A 21,870-nucleotide genomic window follows, 5' to 3' on the forward strand; every position below is an offset into this window, starting at 1 on the left:
ACCGTCAGGGAGCAGTTTACTATGAAAACCTCCACCGTCCGTCCGTCCGTCCGTCCGTCCGTCCGTCACACGTCACACCTTTGCCCTGCTCATATCTCCGCATCAGTATGACATCACACCACATGTGTACACAAACCTTTGTGTACGTTGCTGTGGCAACAGTCTGTTGTTGCTGGTCTGTTAGTGTACGTTAGCAACCACCTTAGCAACCATGGTTTTACCCTAGCAACCAACTGTTTACCCTAGCAACCAACTGTTTACCATAGCAACCATGTTTTTTTACCCTAGCAACCAGCTGTTTACCATAGCAACCAGATACGCAGAGCAGGGATCTCCATATATGGGCATAAACAGGTGACATCACACTGATGTCAGATACTCAGAGCAGGGATTTCTCCATAATATATGGGCATAAAAGGGATTCTGTTAGGGATCTCCATATATGGGCATAAAAGGGATTCTGTTAGGGATCTCCATATATGGGCATACAAGGGATTCTGTTAGGGATCTCCATATATGGGCATAAAAGGGATTCTGTTAGGGATCTCCATATATGGGCATAAAAGGGATTCTGTTAGGGATCTCCATATATGGGCATAAAAGGGATTCTGTTAGGGATCTCCATATATGGGCATAAAAGGGATTCTGTTAGGGATCTCCATAATGGGCATAAAAGGGATTCTGTTAGCTGTTAGTGATCTCCATATATGGGCATAAAAGGGATGCTGTTAGGGATCTCCATATATGGGCATAAAAGGGATTCTGTTAGGGATCTCCATATATGGGCATGAAAGGGATTCTGTTAGGGATCTCCATATATGGGCATAAAAGGGATTGTATCCCAGATGATGCCCTGTTAGGAGATCCACACTAACAGAATCCATATATGGTCCTACCGACAGCTGCTATAAGCCAACCCTGGCGATAAGGTCTGAGTCGAAGAAATGCTTCTTTCCTGGCAAGAATTGCCCCTTTATACTGTAGGGCTCGTTTGTGTATTGTATAACATCACGCCACATCATCGGCTGAGGACTGTGTGATGTCATCATATCTCCATATATGGAGACATAAGTTGCTCATGCCCAAATATGGGCTGGTGAGGTCAGACTTAGTGTGATGCGTAGGTTATCTCCATATATGGAGATTCAACTTCAATGAGTAACCATGGCAAACTGTCAACTGCCCGTATGTCTTGATAATTGGTAAAACAAACTTTTGGCCTATTTGTGGAGATAAGCGACCAACGGTCGCTTATCTCCCGATTAGGGAGTCTTACTGGTATACATTGTAAAATAAAGCCTATCTGTACTTTTGCTATACCTGTTTCTGCCTTGGTTTTGTTATGTAAAACGAACTTGCGTGCTATTTTGACATTAAAGGTGATACACCATGCATTTAAAAAGTATTTATGTCATATTGTTTATGTCCCAAACACGTTTTTCAAAAGGTTTGAGGCTAAATTACCACTCCTGAATAGAGAGCCTCTCTCATTTTTGAATGGCTCTCAGAGCATTTCAGCTGCAGTACCACCTACAGTACCACCTTTGGCCTGAACTGCGCCACCCCCCCCCCCCCCCCCCAAAATCTTTTTGAAAAAAAATTTTTTTTTGAAAAAAAAAAATCTTTTTGAAATCTTTTTTGTGATGACGTCACAATCGGCAGATGACGTCACAATCGGCAGCAAATCTGAACAGCCTGTTTTGAGAACCCGTGGGATACTTTTAACCTTCACCTTCTCAAAACCAGAGAAAGACACAACGGTCTGAAATGGGACTTTGTGAGGATAGAAGGTACTAGTGGGACCCCAAAAAAAGGTTTTAAAATAGGAAAAGTGAAATTTCATGGTGTATCACCTTTAAGGTGTTTAATTTAGATAATAACTATTTCCGGGGGCGCAACTCCCCCGGTGGCGTTGTCTGGCAATACCCTAAATTATACCACTATGCCACACATGCAGCGTCCGACTGCCATGAAAGGTCTAAGATTGGCGAAGAACACGTACCACCCTTTTTACATTGGCCTATTATAGCACCACCAGGACATCTGGCCTGGTGGAGACCTGTGCTCGGAAGAGCACTGCTTCTAGTTGTTTAGTTATTGTGTCAATATTGTACAGCCATCTTGTCAAACTTGGTATTCGGCAATTGTGACTTACTCCCCCCCTACTCAGGTGTTTTCATTGTGTTCTGCCAAGTTCTATTTCACATGTACACTACAAGTCTATACAAGGTTTGTTTTATAATTACGTAATAAAGATGTATTCTGTTACCAAAGAGATTCAATAAAAAATACATATACATTTTAATGTGTCTTTTGAAAATAGACGATCTACAAGCTCAAATCTACAAGACTTTGCACTTTGTTTAATCATCGTCACAACCCTGCGAAGCCCATGTTTAGCGTAATTTCAGCTTGGATATTTGTGCAGTGTGGGCATGCGCTCGGGTCAACTGTGTTCACATGCAAATTACTGACTATTAAGAGACAAGCATCAGAACTATAATGCGTTTCTTAATAATGGTCTCATCCCATGACCCTCTCCTGAATAAGAGGCCTACTCAGATTACCAACACAAATATCTGCACACCCCCTCCAAAGATAACATTTGCAGAGGTATTGAACTGTGGACTTTGCTCATCGCAAATATCAAATGGTTTTGTTGATCTCTACATGTAATGAAAACAGGATTTCAGACATAACAAGTGACACATTGGCCCGTGTTCATGGGAGGGAACCCGTGCGGGGAGGGTGACAATTGTCACTGCATGTACTCCTACAGGCTAGGACGGCACCGTCCTGTCAACAAGGAGTGTTGGGAGGGAGGAGGAGTAGAAGTTCTACTCCACCCGTTCTACTGTAGAACGAAGACAGACGTCCTCCTGGTGGGGGCTCCTCACTGGCGAAAAGTGGATAGAAATCACGTAAAAAACATCCGGTTAAAAAAAGATAACAAATAACAATGAATATAAAGAAATACAAAATAAACAACAATTTGATCATTGATCATACTTAAGACATGTTCAAAAAAGAGTAGGAAGAAGTAAAAACGTATTTACTAATATTGTGCATACGTCTTTAGATGCTATAAAAAAACATGTACATCCTATATCTATACACATACATTATGTGACTCTTCACACACACACACACACACACACACACACACACACGCACACACACACACACACACACACACACACACACACACAGCGCTGTGGTTTAGGTGATTTTAAATTGCGGATTAGACGGGAGTAATAATAATCAGAAATTATTATAGGGGGCAACTGTGTTTCAATACTGTTATTGTAATCTCTATGACAATAATAATATTCAGCCAATTTTTGAGTTGTTTTTTTATATTTTATTGACTTTACATAGAATATAAACTGAGGGGGCACAACTTGCAACTGAGGGTGCAATGCCACAGCAGCCCCCCCCCCTCCCCCCCGTAGCGCCAGGCCTGACACATAAAAACCTAAATGGAACATAAACAATATACTTTACTGAAATGGGTCCATTCAATAGTCCTATATGCCTCTCATATTGCATTCCAGATCACCAACTCAATCAGACTCCGCCTACTGAGTTCATAATGTGACACAAGGACATTGGTCAGCAGAGGCAGGAGATTTCTGATGAAGATGAGAGTGATTATATTACTTTGCTTGGTGGGGCTTATACTGGCTGCACCATCACAAACCTTGGTAAGATGCACAGACATGTCATTCTAATTGCAAACGAATAACAGTGTATTGAGGAAAAAGTTGTAATGCCCTAATCGTACTCTGAAGTCTCTCAGATTCTTTGGTAAACATTTCAGGTTATGGTTACATAATGATTTCTACAATATTTTACTTATTTGCTACACTACAGTACATTATCTTTGTGTAAAAATGTGTAAGTACTAGGCTACACTACCCTGTATAAGAGTGCCTAGTTTGTTTGGGTAATAGCCTATAACATACATTTTTGATGACTATGCTTACTGTTATTTTATCATGCTTAACTGTGACTCATGCTAAGATACTGTGCAGTGTTTAACATAAAACATATTACACAATCGTCAGGCTCAAACTATTATTGGAAAACATTATACAGGCATCTAAGAAAGGATTATCAGGTTAAACAGGTCTAAAATACTGTATAGAATAGTGCTGCAATTTATATTAAATACATAAATGTGTTTGTCATTACTATTTTGTTCTAACCAGCATCAAAGTCCCGTCTCAGGACTGGGTAAACATACTGTGACTGTATTTACATGAGAGCTTTTAAAGGGGAACAGGGAAGACACTTTATTCTGACCATTGCTCTACACAAATGTTAATATAGCGTTTAGTTGTAATAATTATATACATAATAATACTGCCACTTACACAAAAACAATAATATGCCATTCATTTGCAGTTGCCAAAAGGAAGCACAGGGTCTTTAGAAGATGACAATGGCTTTGGGGAACTAGTTATGGTAAGATTCCTTTCTTCATCCATATTACACATGATCTTATTAATACATGGTACATTACATACATTAAATGATAATTGGTGCATTTATGTAGCGCCTTTATCCATAAGGCGCTTTAAATAGCTTGTGCATTCACCCATTCACACACGCACACACACACACACACACACACACACACACACACACACACACACACACACACACACACACATACACACACACACACATTCATTACATTCACCCATTCACACACACATTCATTCGTGGAGGAAACCATGCAAGGCACCAACCTGCATGCTCACCGGGAGCAACTAGGGGCTCAGAGTCTGGGAGCTCAGCTCTGGGGGAGCCCGGGATCGAACTGGGAACCCTTTGGGAACCCTCTGTGTTCTAATGACATTTTCTCTAGTTCAATCTGACTTTCAATCAGAAGTAGTTAAACAATTGAATACTGACATTTACATGACCATCTTATTATACTCAGTATTAAATGTATATTTAAAGGATTTGTACGTCAAAATGGATGTCTAAACATTCAGGAAATTAAGTAATTTACTTCAACGTAATCCATTTTTTCTGTCAGATACCTATCAACATAGGAGGTTTTGGAAGAGTAGCAGGCGATGAAGCGGAAAGCCCGGGGGTGAGAAATACCCAACATACACACTGTGAAATCCTTAGTGTTCATTTTAACTCTTTGAGTAAAAATCACACCCGTGTGAACTGAGCGGTGGTTCCCCCCCCACCCCCTTCCCCCCTGTGTGTGTGTGTGTGTGTGTGTGTGTGTGCGTGTGTGTGTGTGTGTGTGTGTGTGTGTGTGTGTGTGCCTGGTCTGGCCTGGCCTGAACAACAGTGCCCCTCCCTTAACATGTGTGGTCAGAAAAGGTTACTGCAGGCTACAGACAGACAGACAGACAGACAGACACGCAGACATACCCACACACACGGCCACGTATAGGAGCGTTGTGACCACCGCTCAAAAAGAAAAGACCCAAATGGACCCTGGGTAGTTTTTGTAGGATTTTAGTCTGCATAGTTAATGTATGCACAAGATCCGTATTTTATTATTATTATTTGTTTGACAGCGATGCAATTTAATGAATATCTTCCTCTTCCTATGACATACTGAAAAAGGCTTGGAGCAAGAACCATCCTCCTAATCTTTGAAGGCCCAAACAGCTGTACAGCAGCGAACAGGTAAGATCACATGGAGGAGATATAAAACAGCCCAATAGCTGTGGAACACCTTTTTTTTTAATTTAATTTGCTATTTTACCTTACATCCATATATATATATTGGTCCTCACTAATGTGCATTATAGGATAGCACTGTTTCTGTCAACTCACTCTTTCAGATGGCTGTTGACAGTTTTAAATATTACTTGCCAATTACATCTTCAAGGGGTATTTAAAACTATATATTTAAACCTTTTTAATGGATGAAACAACTGTGGCTATGGTCATAGTCTTCTTAGCCATTAGAGATACAGAGTATGTTGAAATTGCACCATAATGGTACCACCAGGACTGATGTATAGAGATAGCATTGACCATGGCACACCATGTTAATGTGCGAGAGACAGAAAAGTATGTGAATACTAATTATACGTGTACGTTCTGAACAATATGTTGTCTTTTTTCTTAGTTTTTTTCAATGAAGCAAAAATATTGTAGAGACGCAAACCTGAAGAATTGGATCTACTGGATACATCAACAGCAATCAAATAAAGCAAAGGATTAAATCCAGAAAACTATAAGAAATAAAACATGTTTTCTGTGTCCTTTAATCATGTGGGCTACTTCAATTGTTGTGAATCTAACTTCACTTTTACATGAAATGTACAAGTGTCCTGTAAGTCAATATGAGCTGGGCTTCCATGGAAGCATGACACCTTTTAGTAAAGAACAAATCAGAAATCATCAAAATCATGATGTTAAGGATGGCCAAATGTTAATAAAAACAATTGTGCAAGTAATGGAGCACAGAAACACACTGTAAAGGCCTTTTCTCCAGTGGTGTCAGTTCAGAAAAAGCTACGGTATGGCAACATGACTAGTCATGTTGCCATACCTTAGCAACAGGCATGATACATTTTTTTAAAGAAGTATACATAGCTACATTTTATTTTTCCTCCCCGTTTCTACGGTTTCTTGGGCTGGATATGGCAGCCTGGAACAGGTGTTCAAGTGCCACAATTAACAATAATGAATTGCACCTGTGCAGCTGACCTGCGGATATACCATCTTGTCAAGATGGGGAGAATAAAAGTGTGGAGAATATAATTATAATACCTTGTTAAAGTGACCATTTTGTTACCATGGAGACTTGAGTTCAATAATATTTTTTTGTATTTGTTGCATATATCTAAGACAAAATGTTGATTATAGTAAATTTACCCGCATTGATTCCGGATGGGGACCCAAATGCATTCGGGTCCCCATCCGGAATCAAAGGTGGTAAATTCATTGTAATCAAAAGTTTGCCGTAGGAATGCGACAAAAAACAAAAAATATTAGTGAACTCAAGTCTCCATGCTAAGACCCCTTGCCTTTGCTAGTAATAATACAGAGGACACGAGATTCAAGCACAGTCAGCTATCAGTGGTTGTATGAACGTTGCACGTATCAATTAACAGTTACACTGCATACGAGCGTTATGAACATGCTATCCAAAGCTGCCATAAAAGTCTGGGTTTCCGAGGCTACCGCTCTGCTAACCAAAAAAGAGAGAGAAAAAAAAAAAAACAATTTTGTGGACAGTACAGCCCATAAATATTTTAGTCAGATCTATGAAATATACCAATAAAATATTTTAGAAAACCAAAATACAACCCAAAACAACATTGTACTAGGTGGTGGCAATTTCTTTATTCCATTATGATATTCTTAATTATAATCCCAGGTTATGTGACTGACTGATGAATGTTACATGAATGTTATGTGTTTGTTCATTTTAATCAATAAAGATTATGAGACATTTGCAAATATTCAATATGAGTATTGGAGAATGGGGTGAGTGTCCCCATGGAGAATGAGAATCGCATTAAAACACTCATTAACTTAGAAGAGATTACTCAGCTTGTGTTTGTTTTTACATTCTTAAGTCTATCAACAGAATGTTACATGCAACACGTATGACAACAAAAACAATGCTGGAAAGATTATACTGGCATTCCCATGACTCCATTAAGTACCTTTTTTTTTAAATGTATCAAATGTGTATGCAGTAGGCAGTTTCTACTGTAATGTCTACATACAGTATATGACTGCATTATGACTACTACGTGTCATAATGTTAAATATGACTGTGTGAATACATCTTAACTGTCAGGCAGAAAACCTTCTTGATATGTTTTTGTGTTGTTTTCATACATTAATGCCCTATTTTTGTCAAATGACTGCCGCACAAAATACAACGGAGTCCACGTATAGCCGATCTATAAACTCACGATTCAAGCTTGTAGAATGGCTATTTGCACTATTAAAAAATAACAACATGACCAAAAGGGTTTTATAGAAATTGAAGCAATTAAAAGTATTAAACAATAGCTAGAGTAACAGTCCTGGACAAACGGTATATGTGTCTGCCTGACAGTGACTATACTGTAACAGTGTAATAGAGAGAACCAGCAGTTCAGATTAAACTGAAAGATGACTCAATGATGATGATTCATATTATGTCCACCAGTAGACCATGCAAATACCAATTACCCCATAATAAATACTGTACAAGAAAACTAATACATTAATAAAATCATATATGAATAAAATCATTAACAGTCGACCACATGGTTGACTGTATCAGTGCAATATTAACACAGTTAAAGCAGACTCTCAAATCATCACACATGGTGGTCCTCAGAGCGGGAGCCATGCCATGCAGGGCACCCCAGGGGTCCTTGAGAGGGTTCCATGGGGCCCCAACACAATTAGTAAATAAAGCATTAAAATCAGTTGTAACATCTTTATATTATTATGTGTATGTATGATTTCCTCTGTGTATTTTTGTATGTACGTCCGAGTCTGTTGTAGTCTTGTCGAAAAATAAAAATAACTTTTAATAATCTTCAGATGGGTGTCGGTGGACAATTAACATAGTTAATTCATTTAATTTGAGGTCCCTTGACATGAAAATGTTTAGAACCACCACCGGTTCAAAACACATCAACAACACAGGTATCACTGTAAAAACTAAAACACATCACAGACAAGCTTATTGAAATCAAAACACTGTCACCTGCAAGTTGGAACTAAAGCCTAAATTGCAAGACTCTTTGGTTTGGGTTGTGTAGTTACCGTGTCATAATGCAACTCCAAATAATGGTAAGATATGTTCAATAGTTGCTCTATGGATTCAAAATTGATCGTTCAAAATAGTCTCTCCTCATTGCAGAGTGAGACTAGCTCTCTAATAAGTCACTCAACAAACGGTCAGAATCTGTGCATGTGTAGGTTACCCTGTAAGGTACCAAAGCAAAACCTCTACCAAAGTGCCATTGTGCTTTTGGTTGTGAATCTGATGTGAGGCAAATACATTACTGTGTGCGTATTTGTTTGACAAAATGAATCTGTGTACGCCCATTGATGTCTTAGTCCATGTGTGCCCAATGATGTGAAATGACACGTTTGCCTTCACCGGGCAGGCACTCTTCTGCATTTCACAGAACAGAAGACATACGGTCATTGTTTCTTTTTTTCCCCCATACCACATGTATACTGAACAAACAGCATATCGTTGCTGCCCGGAACATTTTTTTTCTTTCTTTTTTTTAGTTATTATAAATTAAATATAAATGAATGCCCATCATACAAAAGTATCACACTAAAGTAGCGGCAATAGCAGCTCTACAAGCTCAGCTTGTAGAGCGAGCACGCACGCACGCACGCACGCACACACGCACACACACTTTATTAGACACACCTCTCCAAACGCACATTGGCGCACATTTCAAAAGCCAATCTTATGGCAGTAACTCATGGTCAAAACAATGACACATTTTCAAGATTTTTGAAAAGCAAATGTATAACATATGGTTAAACTGGTTAAAACGATTGTGATGCTATTAAGTAATTATAATCTCCCTCGTGTCCCCGTCTGGCATTGAGTAATGTGCAAGGTTGCTGTTACAGCCTGCAGAAACAATCTGCAATCTGCGTTAAATAGCCTACTTTTAACTGAGTTAGAATCCCGCAAGTTTTGCGGTTACACGTCTCCATTCCGACATGTCTCCTTTCCAACATCTAACCCTATCCCTAACCTCTATGGAAGTGTTGCCACTCCGACAATAAGTCTCCGAATGGAGACATGTCGTAATGGAGAGCAGTCCCCAGACAAAACAAGCCCTTACGGGTCTGTAAGAGAGCGTACAAATGGAACTTACTTGTCCATTTGGTTCCATTTTTACACTCTCAAGAGTTATGGTGGTCCTTGAAATGAATAAGTTAAGTTACAATACCGGTATAGTAATTGTATGGCAGACGTGAAGTCGCTTCCAGGAAACGGTTCCAAAATGTGATGGAACCCGATTCCTGGTTCTTCAGTAAAGCTGGATCCGGTACAGGGATTCTTAACCTGTGGGTCGGGACCCCCAGGGGTATCCCCTAATTATTTTGGGGGGTCCTCAGATGATTAACTTGATGTGCAACATTGTTTTCTCTCTCAACAGTAAACAAACCAGCATAAGGTTGAAGTGTATAGAGGGTATCTGCACATTTCTAAATTTACAATTTAAGGACTTTTTTAATACCTCTAAATGACAAATTAAACACTGGCCAAATTGTCAAATATTAGAGGCAGAAATTGTGAAAATAGCCGAACCATATTATAAAAAAAGTAATGCCTCAAATCATAGTGGGTCCCCAGTTAAAATATGATAATCTTTGGTGTGTGGGCCTGCAAAGGTTGAGAACCACTGCTATAGCGAAGCGCTCCTCTTAAGAGTCTCATTCAGAGGGGGGACACCGGGACACGTCCCTCTCACGTGTCCCCCGCTCCCCCGTCCTGCCCGTGGATGATGAGGGGCTCGATGTCCTCGCGGTGTCCCGGGTGCGAGGCGTAGGAGGGGCCGTCGCTGCAGCTCCCGGTGAGGTGGATGACCACGGCCAGCCAGGAGAAGAGCAGCCCAGTGAAGGAGATCCAGAAGCTGTCCCCCGGGAGGATCTGCCACGCCGCCGCCAACGGAGACGCCCCCGTCGCCCCCAATAACGTCCCGCTGGGCAGGGCTGTCGGGATCAACGATTTTATGTTTTTATTATTATTAGTTGGAGAAGTGTTTGAGATACGATACATTTGAACAACGATTAGATACGCATTATGATACATGGTTGACGATACGATACATGGATGATATTGGTTCATTCATGGCAATAATACGATGCGATTCGATTCAATGATCTAAAATTGGTATAGTAACTATTTAACAAAGTTATTAAATCTGTGTGAAACGTGTCAATAAAGCATGTTTTTTAAGGGAGAAATCTATTATTTTGGATATGAATAAGTAAACACTGTGATTCTTTAGTTAATACATGGAGATTATATTACAACACATATGGACAAACACGCACCTTGACATGAACACAGAGATTACACACATTTATCAATAGACCAAGAGTAGCGATATGGAATGGAAAAGTAATTAGACCCCTCTTTTTCATTTTCCCCCTTAAAATTGCTAAATACAAGGCACAGATACTTAGTTTCCATATAAAATGTTTATTTGCAGAGCAAAACGATTCGATACCGATTATTTGCATTGTAAAACGATACAATACGATATACAGAGCCAAACGGTATGATATTTGCTTTTGCATATCGATATAGAAGATCATTGCAAATTAAAAATGATTTTTCGATTCAGTTACTAAATCGTTACACCCCTAGCAAATATATACTAAACAATTGCCATTCATTTATCCAATAGACTTTTACAAAGACATTTATATAAATTATTTTAAAGTGTTAGTTCACCTATTTTTTACATAAAGCTGTGTGAAATACTTGCCTTTAAAACAGTGGTTAAAAATGTATTAATTGATTGCCAGAGTCCCGTGGTCAGAGTTCTGGTCAGTTTCTAATGAATATTAAGTAGTTCCAATGGGGTGGGGGCCATTTGGCGTGGCCCAATCATTGAAAATAGATTAATCCACAAAACTAGCGTCATTTGTATTGTTGGCCTATTTCTACCATATAGAGCGAGGTTTCGTTCTGATCAGCTGACTGCAAAGCACCTTGTTTTGGGGAAATACAGACCTGCCAACCCTGGCAAATTTTTTTGAGTACTCATGCGCGGGCACTTCGTGCCCGCGCGGCGCCCGCGGTGCAATTTTTGTTGTTTTCCCGCACAAAACAGTGTATATTTTGGGGGGTTCCATGCACCTTTTTGGGTGGGACCTTTACAGTTATGTTAACAAAATTTCACACCAGAAATGTAGCACATTGCATGTCTTGACTTACAATAATAGGAGGAGGCAAGATGTTAGAACAACCTTTTAAATAAAAATGCCATTTGGTCTGGAGAAAAAGTAGGCTAGTATTACCAGGCAATACAGTAATGTTGCTTTGGCAATATTGTTGACAAATCTTTAATAAAATATACTAACTGCACTTGCTCAGAGTTAGTTAACAATAGACTCGCAAAACAGTCACCAGTGACTTCAGGAATGAACATACATCAATATAATCCTGTTATTCAAATTGCAAAATAGCTTTTCATTGTAGGCTATTTACATAAACCTGTGTCTTTGTTAATTGAGCAGCCTAAATAAAACCATATTTCTGTGCATGATTTGCATGAAGTTGAAGGTATTCAACTCATGTAGGTTTCTATTGCATTCATTAATTGATATATAGGCCTACATTGTGTATAGATCACATACAGCCTAGTCTGTATATTCTTTATAGGCTGCAGGCTACTCATTGTTGATAGACCATTAATGTCTTCATATATTCAAAGGTGATAAATAATTTGTTCACTGTTAATGTGTTTGACAATACACATGGGCCTAATTCATTCATTCATACTCATTTAGAGATAAAGTGGAACAGGCAGCCCAGTATGTTATCCAATCATGGCCAATGTATGCTTCAGTTCATTGTACTAAGCCCTGGGCATAGAGTTATAATAAGAAGGCCCTGGGTCACACGTTTTGACTGGTTGCTCGCTGCAACACCGTCGTATGACGAATTACAACACGGGCTTCATACACAACACCACAGCTCCTGGCGGACCGCAGCCGCTCGTTGTTTTGTTTCACCAGCGTCGCAAGATAGGTTTAGGTTAGGCATAGTACGAGATTTCACCAATTCTCGCCCTCGTGGCTGCTATGACATGTGAATTCACCTCAGAGGAGGGTTTTAAAAGTTTATTATTAGCCTACCTGTTAAGACCTCGCGTTGGCAGCACACCACGGCCATTCTCCGTAGTATCTTCTTTATAAATTAATCTGATTAATATCGCCGCTATGTGAAATCCGAGCGATAACGCGTCGCTGTGAGATGTGTGCATGCTGAAACTAAACCAAAACCTTCTTCTTATAACTCGTCTATGACCAAAACAAAACAAACTCCGTCCGCGGCCATTCGGTTAAATTCTTCTTCTACCGACAAAATGAGCATCGCTTCCGTTCTAGTGCTCCGCAGCGCCATGCACCCCATTCACACACCATTCATGTGGTGCCTGGGAGAACTACACGGCATGGAGCAAAAATGTTCAAGGGAACGCGAGACACAACGCAACGCAGAATGTGTTATGTGTTACCATCGGTTACCATCCCCCGAACGAAAAATGCGTAGCCGTTAGAGGAGTTTGCGTACCTGCGTACAGAGACCTAAAATGCGTGCTAAATACGCAAAATGCGTACAGGTTGGCAGGTCTGGAAATACAGCGGCGTAGTGATACTGGACACAAAAAATAGTACCATGTTACAGAGGGGTCAAAGTTGAACAAAAGTTGGTCTATTTGGTAGAAATAGGTCAACAATACAAATGACGCTAGTTTTGTGGATTCATCTATTTTTAATGATTGGGCCATGAGCCCCTGCCAAATCACCGGAACTACTTTATAGTCATCTAAAACTGACCAGAACTCTGACCACGGGACTCTGGTAATGAATTAATACATTTGTAACCACTATTTTAATGGCAAGTATTTCACACAGCTTTATGTCAAAAATGGTGAAGGATACTGGTGAATCATGACCATAAAACCTTTTGATTCTCAGTAAATAAGAAATGATTTGAATATTTAATTATATGATACTACAATTAATAAGTACCCTTTGTTTAGCAGTTTGAATTATTTTCTTTTCACAGAATCAACGGTTTTAGGGTCATGATTCACCAGAATCCTGGATGGCTTGATTCTAGGCTTACAATAATTGATTATTTTGTGGCACCAGTAAACGATGCCCACTACTATGGCCTATAACAGGGGTCTTCAACAGGGGTCCTGGTCCTTAGTGTTACTACAGGGGGGCTGGCAAATCTTTGTGTGATACAAAGTTTATTCTTTTTTTCTTTACCATTAACCACTTGAACCCTAGCATCCATAACTCTGGTGGGAACGTTACCGAGAATAGCCCATCTACACGCTCACAACCTGTGCTCTTGTAGATTTCATTACATTTTCGGAAAAGATGTTTGTTTTACTTGGTTAAATGCCTGAAAATAAACATTAAGATGAATTTAACATAATGTGTAAACTATGAAGCCATCTAAATCTGCTGTATGAAAAAAGTTTAATCAGGATTTCACTCCAATGTCTCTGTCATCCACGTCTTATAATAAATACTTTGTGTCAGTTAACGTTATATCACGAGCCAGCCAAAGGATATACGATTCGAAACGCAAGTGAAACGGACTTTGGCTGAATGAACCACACTCACCTCGAGTAGCCCCCATCTCTCGAATCTGATGATTAATCAATAACCAACAGGATTTTATATTGTCCGTCTTACTAAAAAGGACAATGTCTACATAAAAGGCAAACTTAGATGGGGTCTTTTTCAACATATTAGGCTATGTCCATCAAGGCTCACTGCCGTTTCACTTTACCATTGGGCTCTTGATGAGAACGGCGTTCAAGCACGGAGCTTTCCATGTTTGTACCATAGAGCAGGGGTTCCCAAACCTTTTTGGCTCAGGGCACCCCTATAAATATTTTTTTCATCCGAGGCACCCCTACATTATATTCATAATTTTCACTCCAAGCACTTTATATTTATAGCATATTTTAGCGATTATGTTTTGTGAGGAAAACGTGATAATAGCCATTTTGGTTAGAACTGACAGAAAATAACTGAAAATAACTTTGTACTTGAAGTTTAAAATTATACTAAATATATTTCTAAATGTAAATTTCAAATATTATCAAATTATCTCGCGGCACCACTGGACTGCCGTCACGGCACACCAAGGTGCCCCGTCACCCACTTTGAAAACCCCTGCCATAGAGGTATGGTTGATATTTACAGACGTTGAAGAACGACATCTTTCCACTATTTTTGCAGAGGAGAAGTTATTTTCCTCACTACTGCTCCTACGGTTGACAACGGTGGCCACGGGTACTTCTTGCTACGGACAAGTCCAGTACGATCAGTTGAGTGTTGAACGTAATCATACGGAGAAGTACGGACAGGGAGAAAGAACGGACATCAAACCGACCAAACGGAAGAAATCTCTCTCCCCCTCCGTTTCTAGTGTCGACCTGCGGTCCTTAAGTATTACTATGCATGACACTTAAGGGGTCCTTGGATTGAAATGAATTGCAGACCCTTGGTTAGGACAATAATCGTAAACAGGCTTACCCGCCAGTGACCCCCAGCGCCTCGCCGCTGCCCCCTGACGGAGGTTGTGGCGGATGACGTACAGGCAGGCCACACACACCGCCAGCACGGATACGATGACAGCCGCTGGCCAGGGCAGAGGAGACGGGACAGTAAAAAAAAAGAAAGAAAGAAAAAAGCTTGAGAACCTGATGTTTAACAGCTCTGACAGTGTGATAAAACCCTGGGCTGTATTTTAAGATTGTCTTAAGTACCAGCTCTTATGCCTTAACTTAAAGGCCTGTCTCTGAGCACAGAACTTTTCGTCAGAGAATTCCGACTTTCCGACGTGCAGCTTTCCCAAACTCTAATTTGGGGTAATGCTTTTCAGAAGATGCAAGTGATGTATGTCATTTTCTAGTTGAGTTGGACCTTTCAGACGAAAGGTTCGGTGGTCGGAGACAGTATGGACAAGCCTTTAAGTTAAAGTAAGGCATAAGAGCTGGTACTTAGGACAATCAAAATAGAGCCCCCTGGCTCTAGAAGCGGTTCCAAAATGTGACGGAACTCGATTCCTGGTTCCTCAATTTTATTGGATCTGTTCTCAGACGAAGGTAGGTTGTTCTTCCTACCTGTGATGACGTAGAGCGTCCCCAGCAGGCGTGGCCGGGAGGAGGCCCCGCCCAGGAAGTCCATCAGCAGGGAGGAGGAGCTAAACAGGACGGTGGCGTAGCAGAGAGCCGCCAGCGCATACAGGAGCCACATGCCCCAGCCGTTCAGCCCACCTAGAGGAGCTGCACCACACATACACAGACAGACAGATTATACTATATATACAGTATATCATATATTCAATTGTGAACATGAGAAGTTTGACCAATCCTCAAATCCATTAGAATTGTCCAATCAGAAAAGGATGCTTGTACATCCGGGCGACATTTCTATACAGCTTGAGGAACCGAATAGAACAGGGCACCACTCCTCCATTGAACTCAGTGGACTTTTCTAGCCTCGTGTAGCCAGGCTTACTCATCTGCGAAGAGAAAAGCCTGGTTACGACCATAGGCTGAAACGGCATGAAACGGTGCTACTTCCGCCGGGAGAATTTCACCGGAAGACTGCAACGCATGACGTAACTTCCGTTAACCGCAGCACTTCCGGTGTCTGCAGATTCATGCCATTTACATCGCCTATTGTGGCCAGGGTGGGGTTACTCTAGATGAAAAAATAAAGATGGACTAGTTTGGGCAATCTAATTGGGCAATCACACTAATACTCATCATAATAGTACATAGTACTGCAACTTAGAAAGCCCCAGTCTCCCCAGGTTTGTAGACAGACAGACCGACAGATAGCAATGATTACTATCGCAGTGTAGAGCTTAGTTTTAACTTTTAACTAAACAAATATCTCTTACACACCGCCTCAACTGTGCACCCAGTCAACAGACGACTTGCTGAGACATGAGCTGTGTAGAGTCATCATTTATGAGCTTATAACTGATCCTATGATGTTGTCTCGGCTGCCTGTCACTATCAAACAGTTTTACTCAGCGGTTAATAGTGAAACTAAATCCAAATAATTGCGATTAAAAAGGAAGCAGGGGCAGGGCATATAATTTAAATGCTGGATAGTCATAACACTTACTGTATGTCATATACTATATAACGCTGGTCAGAGCAAATTATGGTCCCTGAGTTACGGCCACTTGAAGTGTTAAACATTTATCCAGCTTGTAGATCTGCTTTTTTCACTGAAGAACAATATTGGACACTGACAAACACTCAAACTAAGGACATTTCGTCTATGATTTGAGTTAGTTTTAGATAGTTTTGTAAACACCCAATACACTTTTAAGCTATCATACTGTATTGTTCCACTATTGGAATGTCATAACGTTCCAATAATGTTCAGCGACAGAAACACAATCAAATCGCTGAATTATTTGAGCAACTATTAATCGTCAACTAAAAATAAGAGTGTAAAATGAAACCAAATGGACCTGTACGGGTCTATTTGGTTTTCATTTCACACTCTCAACAGTTAATGATCTATAAGGGTCCATTTGGTTACCAACTCTCCTTCGTTTAGCTGGGGACCACCTGGAACCCCCCCTCAACGATCACCGGTGATCCTCACGAACCACTGGCCACTGAGCTGCTAATCTGAGTTCCCAGAAGTTATTTTATTTTTATTTTTTTGCACGAAGAACTTCTGGGCCAAAACTATGATATCCCTGGGCCGGAAGTAGCCTCGTAAACCACTAACTTTGGTAAATCCAGACAAATGACAATGCGTTTTCCAGAAGTTGGTGTTTTACGAGGCTGGGCCGGATGCTGTCCCAGCTCAGAATCTGAGAGGACACGCCCATACCGGATGGAGAGCCCTGTGCAAACCCTCAAAACACTAAACACTACAACAATCTGCAGCCCATGTTTCGAGGCGAATCCTACCAGACTACTGAGCTGCAGGTACCTGTGTCGGTGAGGTTCTGGGAGGCGCGCAGGGTGAAGGCCACTCCGTAGATGACATGCTGGCTGCTGTTGCTGCGCGAGACCTGGATCCAGTTGGGGTCGGCGATGGACGTGCACATGGACACCAGAGTGAAGCACTGGCACACCACGGCTGGAGACATCCCCAAAACCATGTCTGAGGAGGAGCAGATTGTAACGTTAGCCTGGGATCACTACCAGCCACGTGCACACATAGACATCAAAGGGGGCTTGAGCCCCTGCCCTTTCATCCGTCTGTAAAAAGAATCTGCCCAATACAAGCCAGTGTTATGAGATTCACAAAAGTGGATTTATCTCGTAATCTAACTCCAGATCACGTTCACGTTTAAAACGAGCCCTTCTCCACCGGCCTTTACAAAAGCACTGACGGCCACGATTGTCATTTTTCTGTTCTGAGTGAAAGAAAATACTATCCCAAAATAAATAAGGAAATACATTTACTCGGATTACTTTTACTCTGAGCCTCCGAAATACGGAAAAATTGCCGGTTTCCTGGCAACCGATAAAATAGCAGCCAGGAGAATGAGACTTGCAAAGACACCAGGAGCTGCCAGCCAGCAAACTGGGGACGAAGGCGTCAGACACTAACATATGTGGATGTACTCGAGATAGACGCAGGAGCGCAAAGCACCAACAAGGCGTTGTGAGCATGTAGATCGGCTATTTTCACAATTTCTGCATTTTCTATTTTTAAAAAGTCCTTAAATTGTCACTTAACTCATACAGTGCCCCGGGCCACAAGTGGCCGCTAGAGTGCCAGAAAAATCTCTATAGGCTTTCGCTCTAGCTTCCATCGACACTGTCCGAAGTGCCTTGGGATCTCACTCCAGCCAATGCTATGGGTGACGAGAGGAGGAAGTTAGCTTACACTTAGCCATTCACTGCTAACCCCTTTAGAAGCCCGATCTAAAGCTATTTCAGTCGCAAAAAAACTTTCTCTTTGGTCTGGGAACACAATTCAGAGAAAATCCTCTCTAAAGATGTGACTTATTATTGGAGTGGGCGGCGCAATGCGGCCGTTTGCGCGAATACGGCCCGTGGGTGGCCGAGTGTCGGCCCCGGCCATGGATGGAAATTTAGACCGGGGCTTCGTTGAGGCTTCCGATTAAATAATTCATTTTATTAAATATCCCGGACTAGATCGGGATAGGCACCCTGGAATACGTCGCGCCGCCGACAGTATAGATTGAGTTTTTTTGGGGGGGCTCTAAACTTTATTTTAAACCATTTTCAATGGAATAAATCGTCGGACCATCTAGCGTCTCTCGTTGGTAAGCGCTGGACGAGCCAGGACCACCCACGTTGCTCCAAGCAGCTCAGGGTAAGTAAAATAGTAAATAAAATATTGTATTGGATTGAAAATATCCCGAACTTGTTCGGGATAGGCACGATTAGGGTTAAGAAATGTGCATATACGCTTGCACTTAAACTTTATGTTGGTTTGTTTACTGTCGAGTGAGAAAACAATGGTGCACATTAAGTTAATCATTTAGTTAATAATTTGGGGACCCCCCTGGGGGTCCCGACCCACAGGTTGAGAACTACTGGTATATAACACATTAGACTGGAGAAGTCTCGAACACCATCGATTGATTGAATACGTTATTGGCAGTTCACCGAAAAAAAAAAAGCACGGGAAAGTACAGTTCGGGTCTGCTAGGAGGATTTAAACCCAAGAAAGCAGTATGGCATATGCTTTTTTCCCCCCATTGGGGTCCATTGTATTCAATTCATTGAACTAGTGTATGACAGACACATATAACAATGCAGATGCAACACTGGCCTAGTTTACAGATGGAAGCTAAGCTTAATGACAGAATTTCCCCCAAATTTGGCCACCTGAAACTTTTTATTTTCTTCTTATTTTTGCCAAGGACCCCCAGAACATAAGATTTATGTTTAAAAACAATACATCTAAATTAATATATCTAAATTATTCAAAAAGGGAAGTATATGAAGGCTCCTGGAAGACTTTCTTCTGTGTGCTTCTCAAGTTAGAGCAACATGTATTTATATTTAGTTGTTAAAGGAGAAACACGAGACCAATTTGCAGATACATATTTTTTACCAATTGGTTACTTGGTAGTAAAACATACATTATATTAATAAGAAGAAATGAATTAACAAATACATCATACAAAATTGTAGTATTTAGTGTATTATGTAGAAAACAAAGTGATCTTAGAAATAATTGCCAGACCCGTGAAATGGGTAGGCCTACATAAGCAAATGTCGGTCCGGGTTTTCTATATAAAGGGTATATATGATGATGACATGATGATGACATGCCTATAAAAGGCATGATGTCATAAATGATGATGACAGACAGGGGGTCTGGCACAACCAGGTTGACCTGGTCTAGTATTATTTACAGTTTAACCACAGGGCCAGGGGAAGTGGTAGAAGGGTTGCTATGGTGATGTGCTGGCTCACAACCACAAAACATGCCATGGGACACACACACACACACACACACACACACACACACACACACACACACACACACACACACACACACACACACACACACACACACACACACACACACACACACAATGTCAAATTTGAATTTGGATTCAATTTGTTTGATTGACTGTTGTAGCCCTAGTAGTTGAAAGGAACCAAATGGACCCTTAAGGGTTTGTAAGGTAGACCATGTTAATACAATATAACTGGGACCCATAAGGGACCTTTTAGTGGTTCCTTTTGTAACCCTTTCCAGTTCATCAACAGTGTTAAGTTGAACCTGTATTCACAAAGCTGATCACAGTAAATAAAAGGGAATAATAATGATGATGATGATGATGATGATGATGATGATGATAACAGTGCTTCTTGTATATCCAAGGATGATGATAACAATGTTAAGTAGGCATAGGCCTATGTGTCAGACAAATAATAGATTATTCTTTCATCCAATGATATGTGGTGTTGCTTGCTGTGCCCTATGTTGTGTTAACTTGTGTCTAGTGTGTTGGCATTGTAAACGTATATTTTTCTCATGCCAATAAAGCTCATTTGAATTGAATTGAATGTTGTTATGTAGGCTACTGTAGCTAGTTAGTTGTGCACGCTGACAATGCATCAATCCACATACTCATACTCTATGATTCATTTCATTGTGACTGGCGGCGCTTGAACAGATCTACACAAACAAAACAATAGCACATTATTTGGCTGCTTTTTATCCATAATGATGTGTCACTCACCTGCCGACCGCCGCTACCGAATAAACTGAAGAAACTACTAACGCTACATGAATGTCCAGTGCAGAAATATAAACGAATTCTTCACGTTTGGAGTTGATTATGAATTATAGATCATGGATCATAGAGCTGATCAATGACAGATGAGCAGATAATAGTTAAAACATTGGTATAATAAACCAGTCTTTCTTCCGCTGTGTAATTTCATGTTGTCCGTGCCCGGCGATACACCCACATTGGTGTCCTGTAGAATTCGGTGACTCTTATTTCTCTCTCTCTCCAAGAATATAAAAAGTACAAATGCAAATTTAAATTGAAAAGGATTGTGATCTTTGTGGTCTATTATTATCTGGTTAGGTCGGTAATTTACCGCAATTGCATAAAAAACAGCTGCTTGCTGTCACGGCATTCGATAGTCCACCATTTCTTATGTAACAACAAGAAATAATCATCACGTGTGTGGCTTGCGTCACCAACGTCAGGCCGACTTTCTGTGTTCTGTTGCCCCTAGAAACAACACAATATTTAGGCTTTATACGACGTTTTATTCCTTCTTCTACCCATAAATAATGCTAATACTTATAATAATAATAATAATAATTATTACCCTTATAGTTTAAATAAATGAATAAATAAATAGGCCAAATAAATGTGAGTCCTTCTTCCACAACTTTATCAGTAATCAGGTATAGGGGGGCCCCCTGCTGGCGAGAATTTATATCACATTCTTAATGGTAAAATATGCAGATTTAAGTCACATCTGCAAAATGATTATAAATGTAGGCTACCATGATTTTTTTATATGATGATTATTATTATTACAGCATAAGACAGATGGCTACCGTGGGGCTGATTTGAAAACATTTAAGTGGCATTTCTTCCTGGGTCTCTAGTGGGAATATGCGTGCACAATTTAACAGAAA

General features: G+C 40.5%; 1 protein-coding gene and 1 long non-coding RNA gene across 2 annotated transcripts; one reads left to right on the top strand and one right to left on the bottom strand.

Annotated features, from left to right (window-relative positions):
* Nucleotides 1-3,575: 3,575 nt before the first annotated feature.
* Nucleotides 3,576-6,230, top strand: LOC308281857. The gene is made up of 5 exons (XR_013961877.1): nt 3,576-3,704; nt 4,408-4,467; nt 5,048-5,107; nt 5,599-5,661; nt 6,110-6,230. It is a non-coding gene; the product is annotated as an uncharacterized lncRNA (long non-coding RNA).
* Nucleotides 6,231-6,372: 142 nt separating this feature from the next.
* On the bottom strand, nt 6,373-21,156 carry LOC308281849 (uncharacterized protein). Its single transcript, XM_080722172.1, has 5 exons — nt 20,951-21,156; nt 17,704-17,877; nt 15,861-16,022; nt 15,271-15,375; nt 6,373-10,686 (listed from the first exon to the last, which is right to left on the bottom strand). The coding sequence occupies exons 2-5, from the start codon at nt 17,873-17,875 to the stop codon at nt 10,442-10,444; spliced, it is 684 nt and encodes a 227-aa protein (XP_080578298.1). The 5' UTR covers nt 17,876-17,877; nt 20,951-21,156; the 3' UTR covers nt 6,373-10,441.
* Between the last annotated feature and the right edge of the window lie 714 nt (nt 21,157-21,870).

The sequence above is a fragment of the Nannobrachium achirus genome (genome assembly GCF_963921795.1).
Source record: "Nannobrachium achirus genome assembly, chromosome: 3".
NCBI classification, from domain to species: domain Eukaryota; kingdom Metazoa; phylum Chordata; class Actinopteri; order Myctophiformes; family Myctophidae; genus Nannobrachium; species Nannobrachium achirus.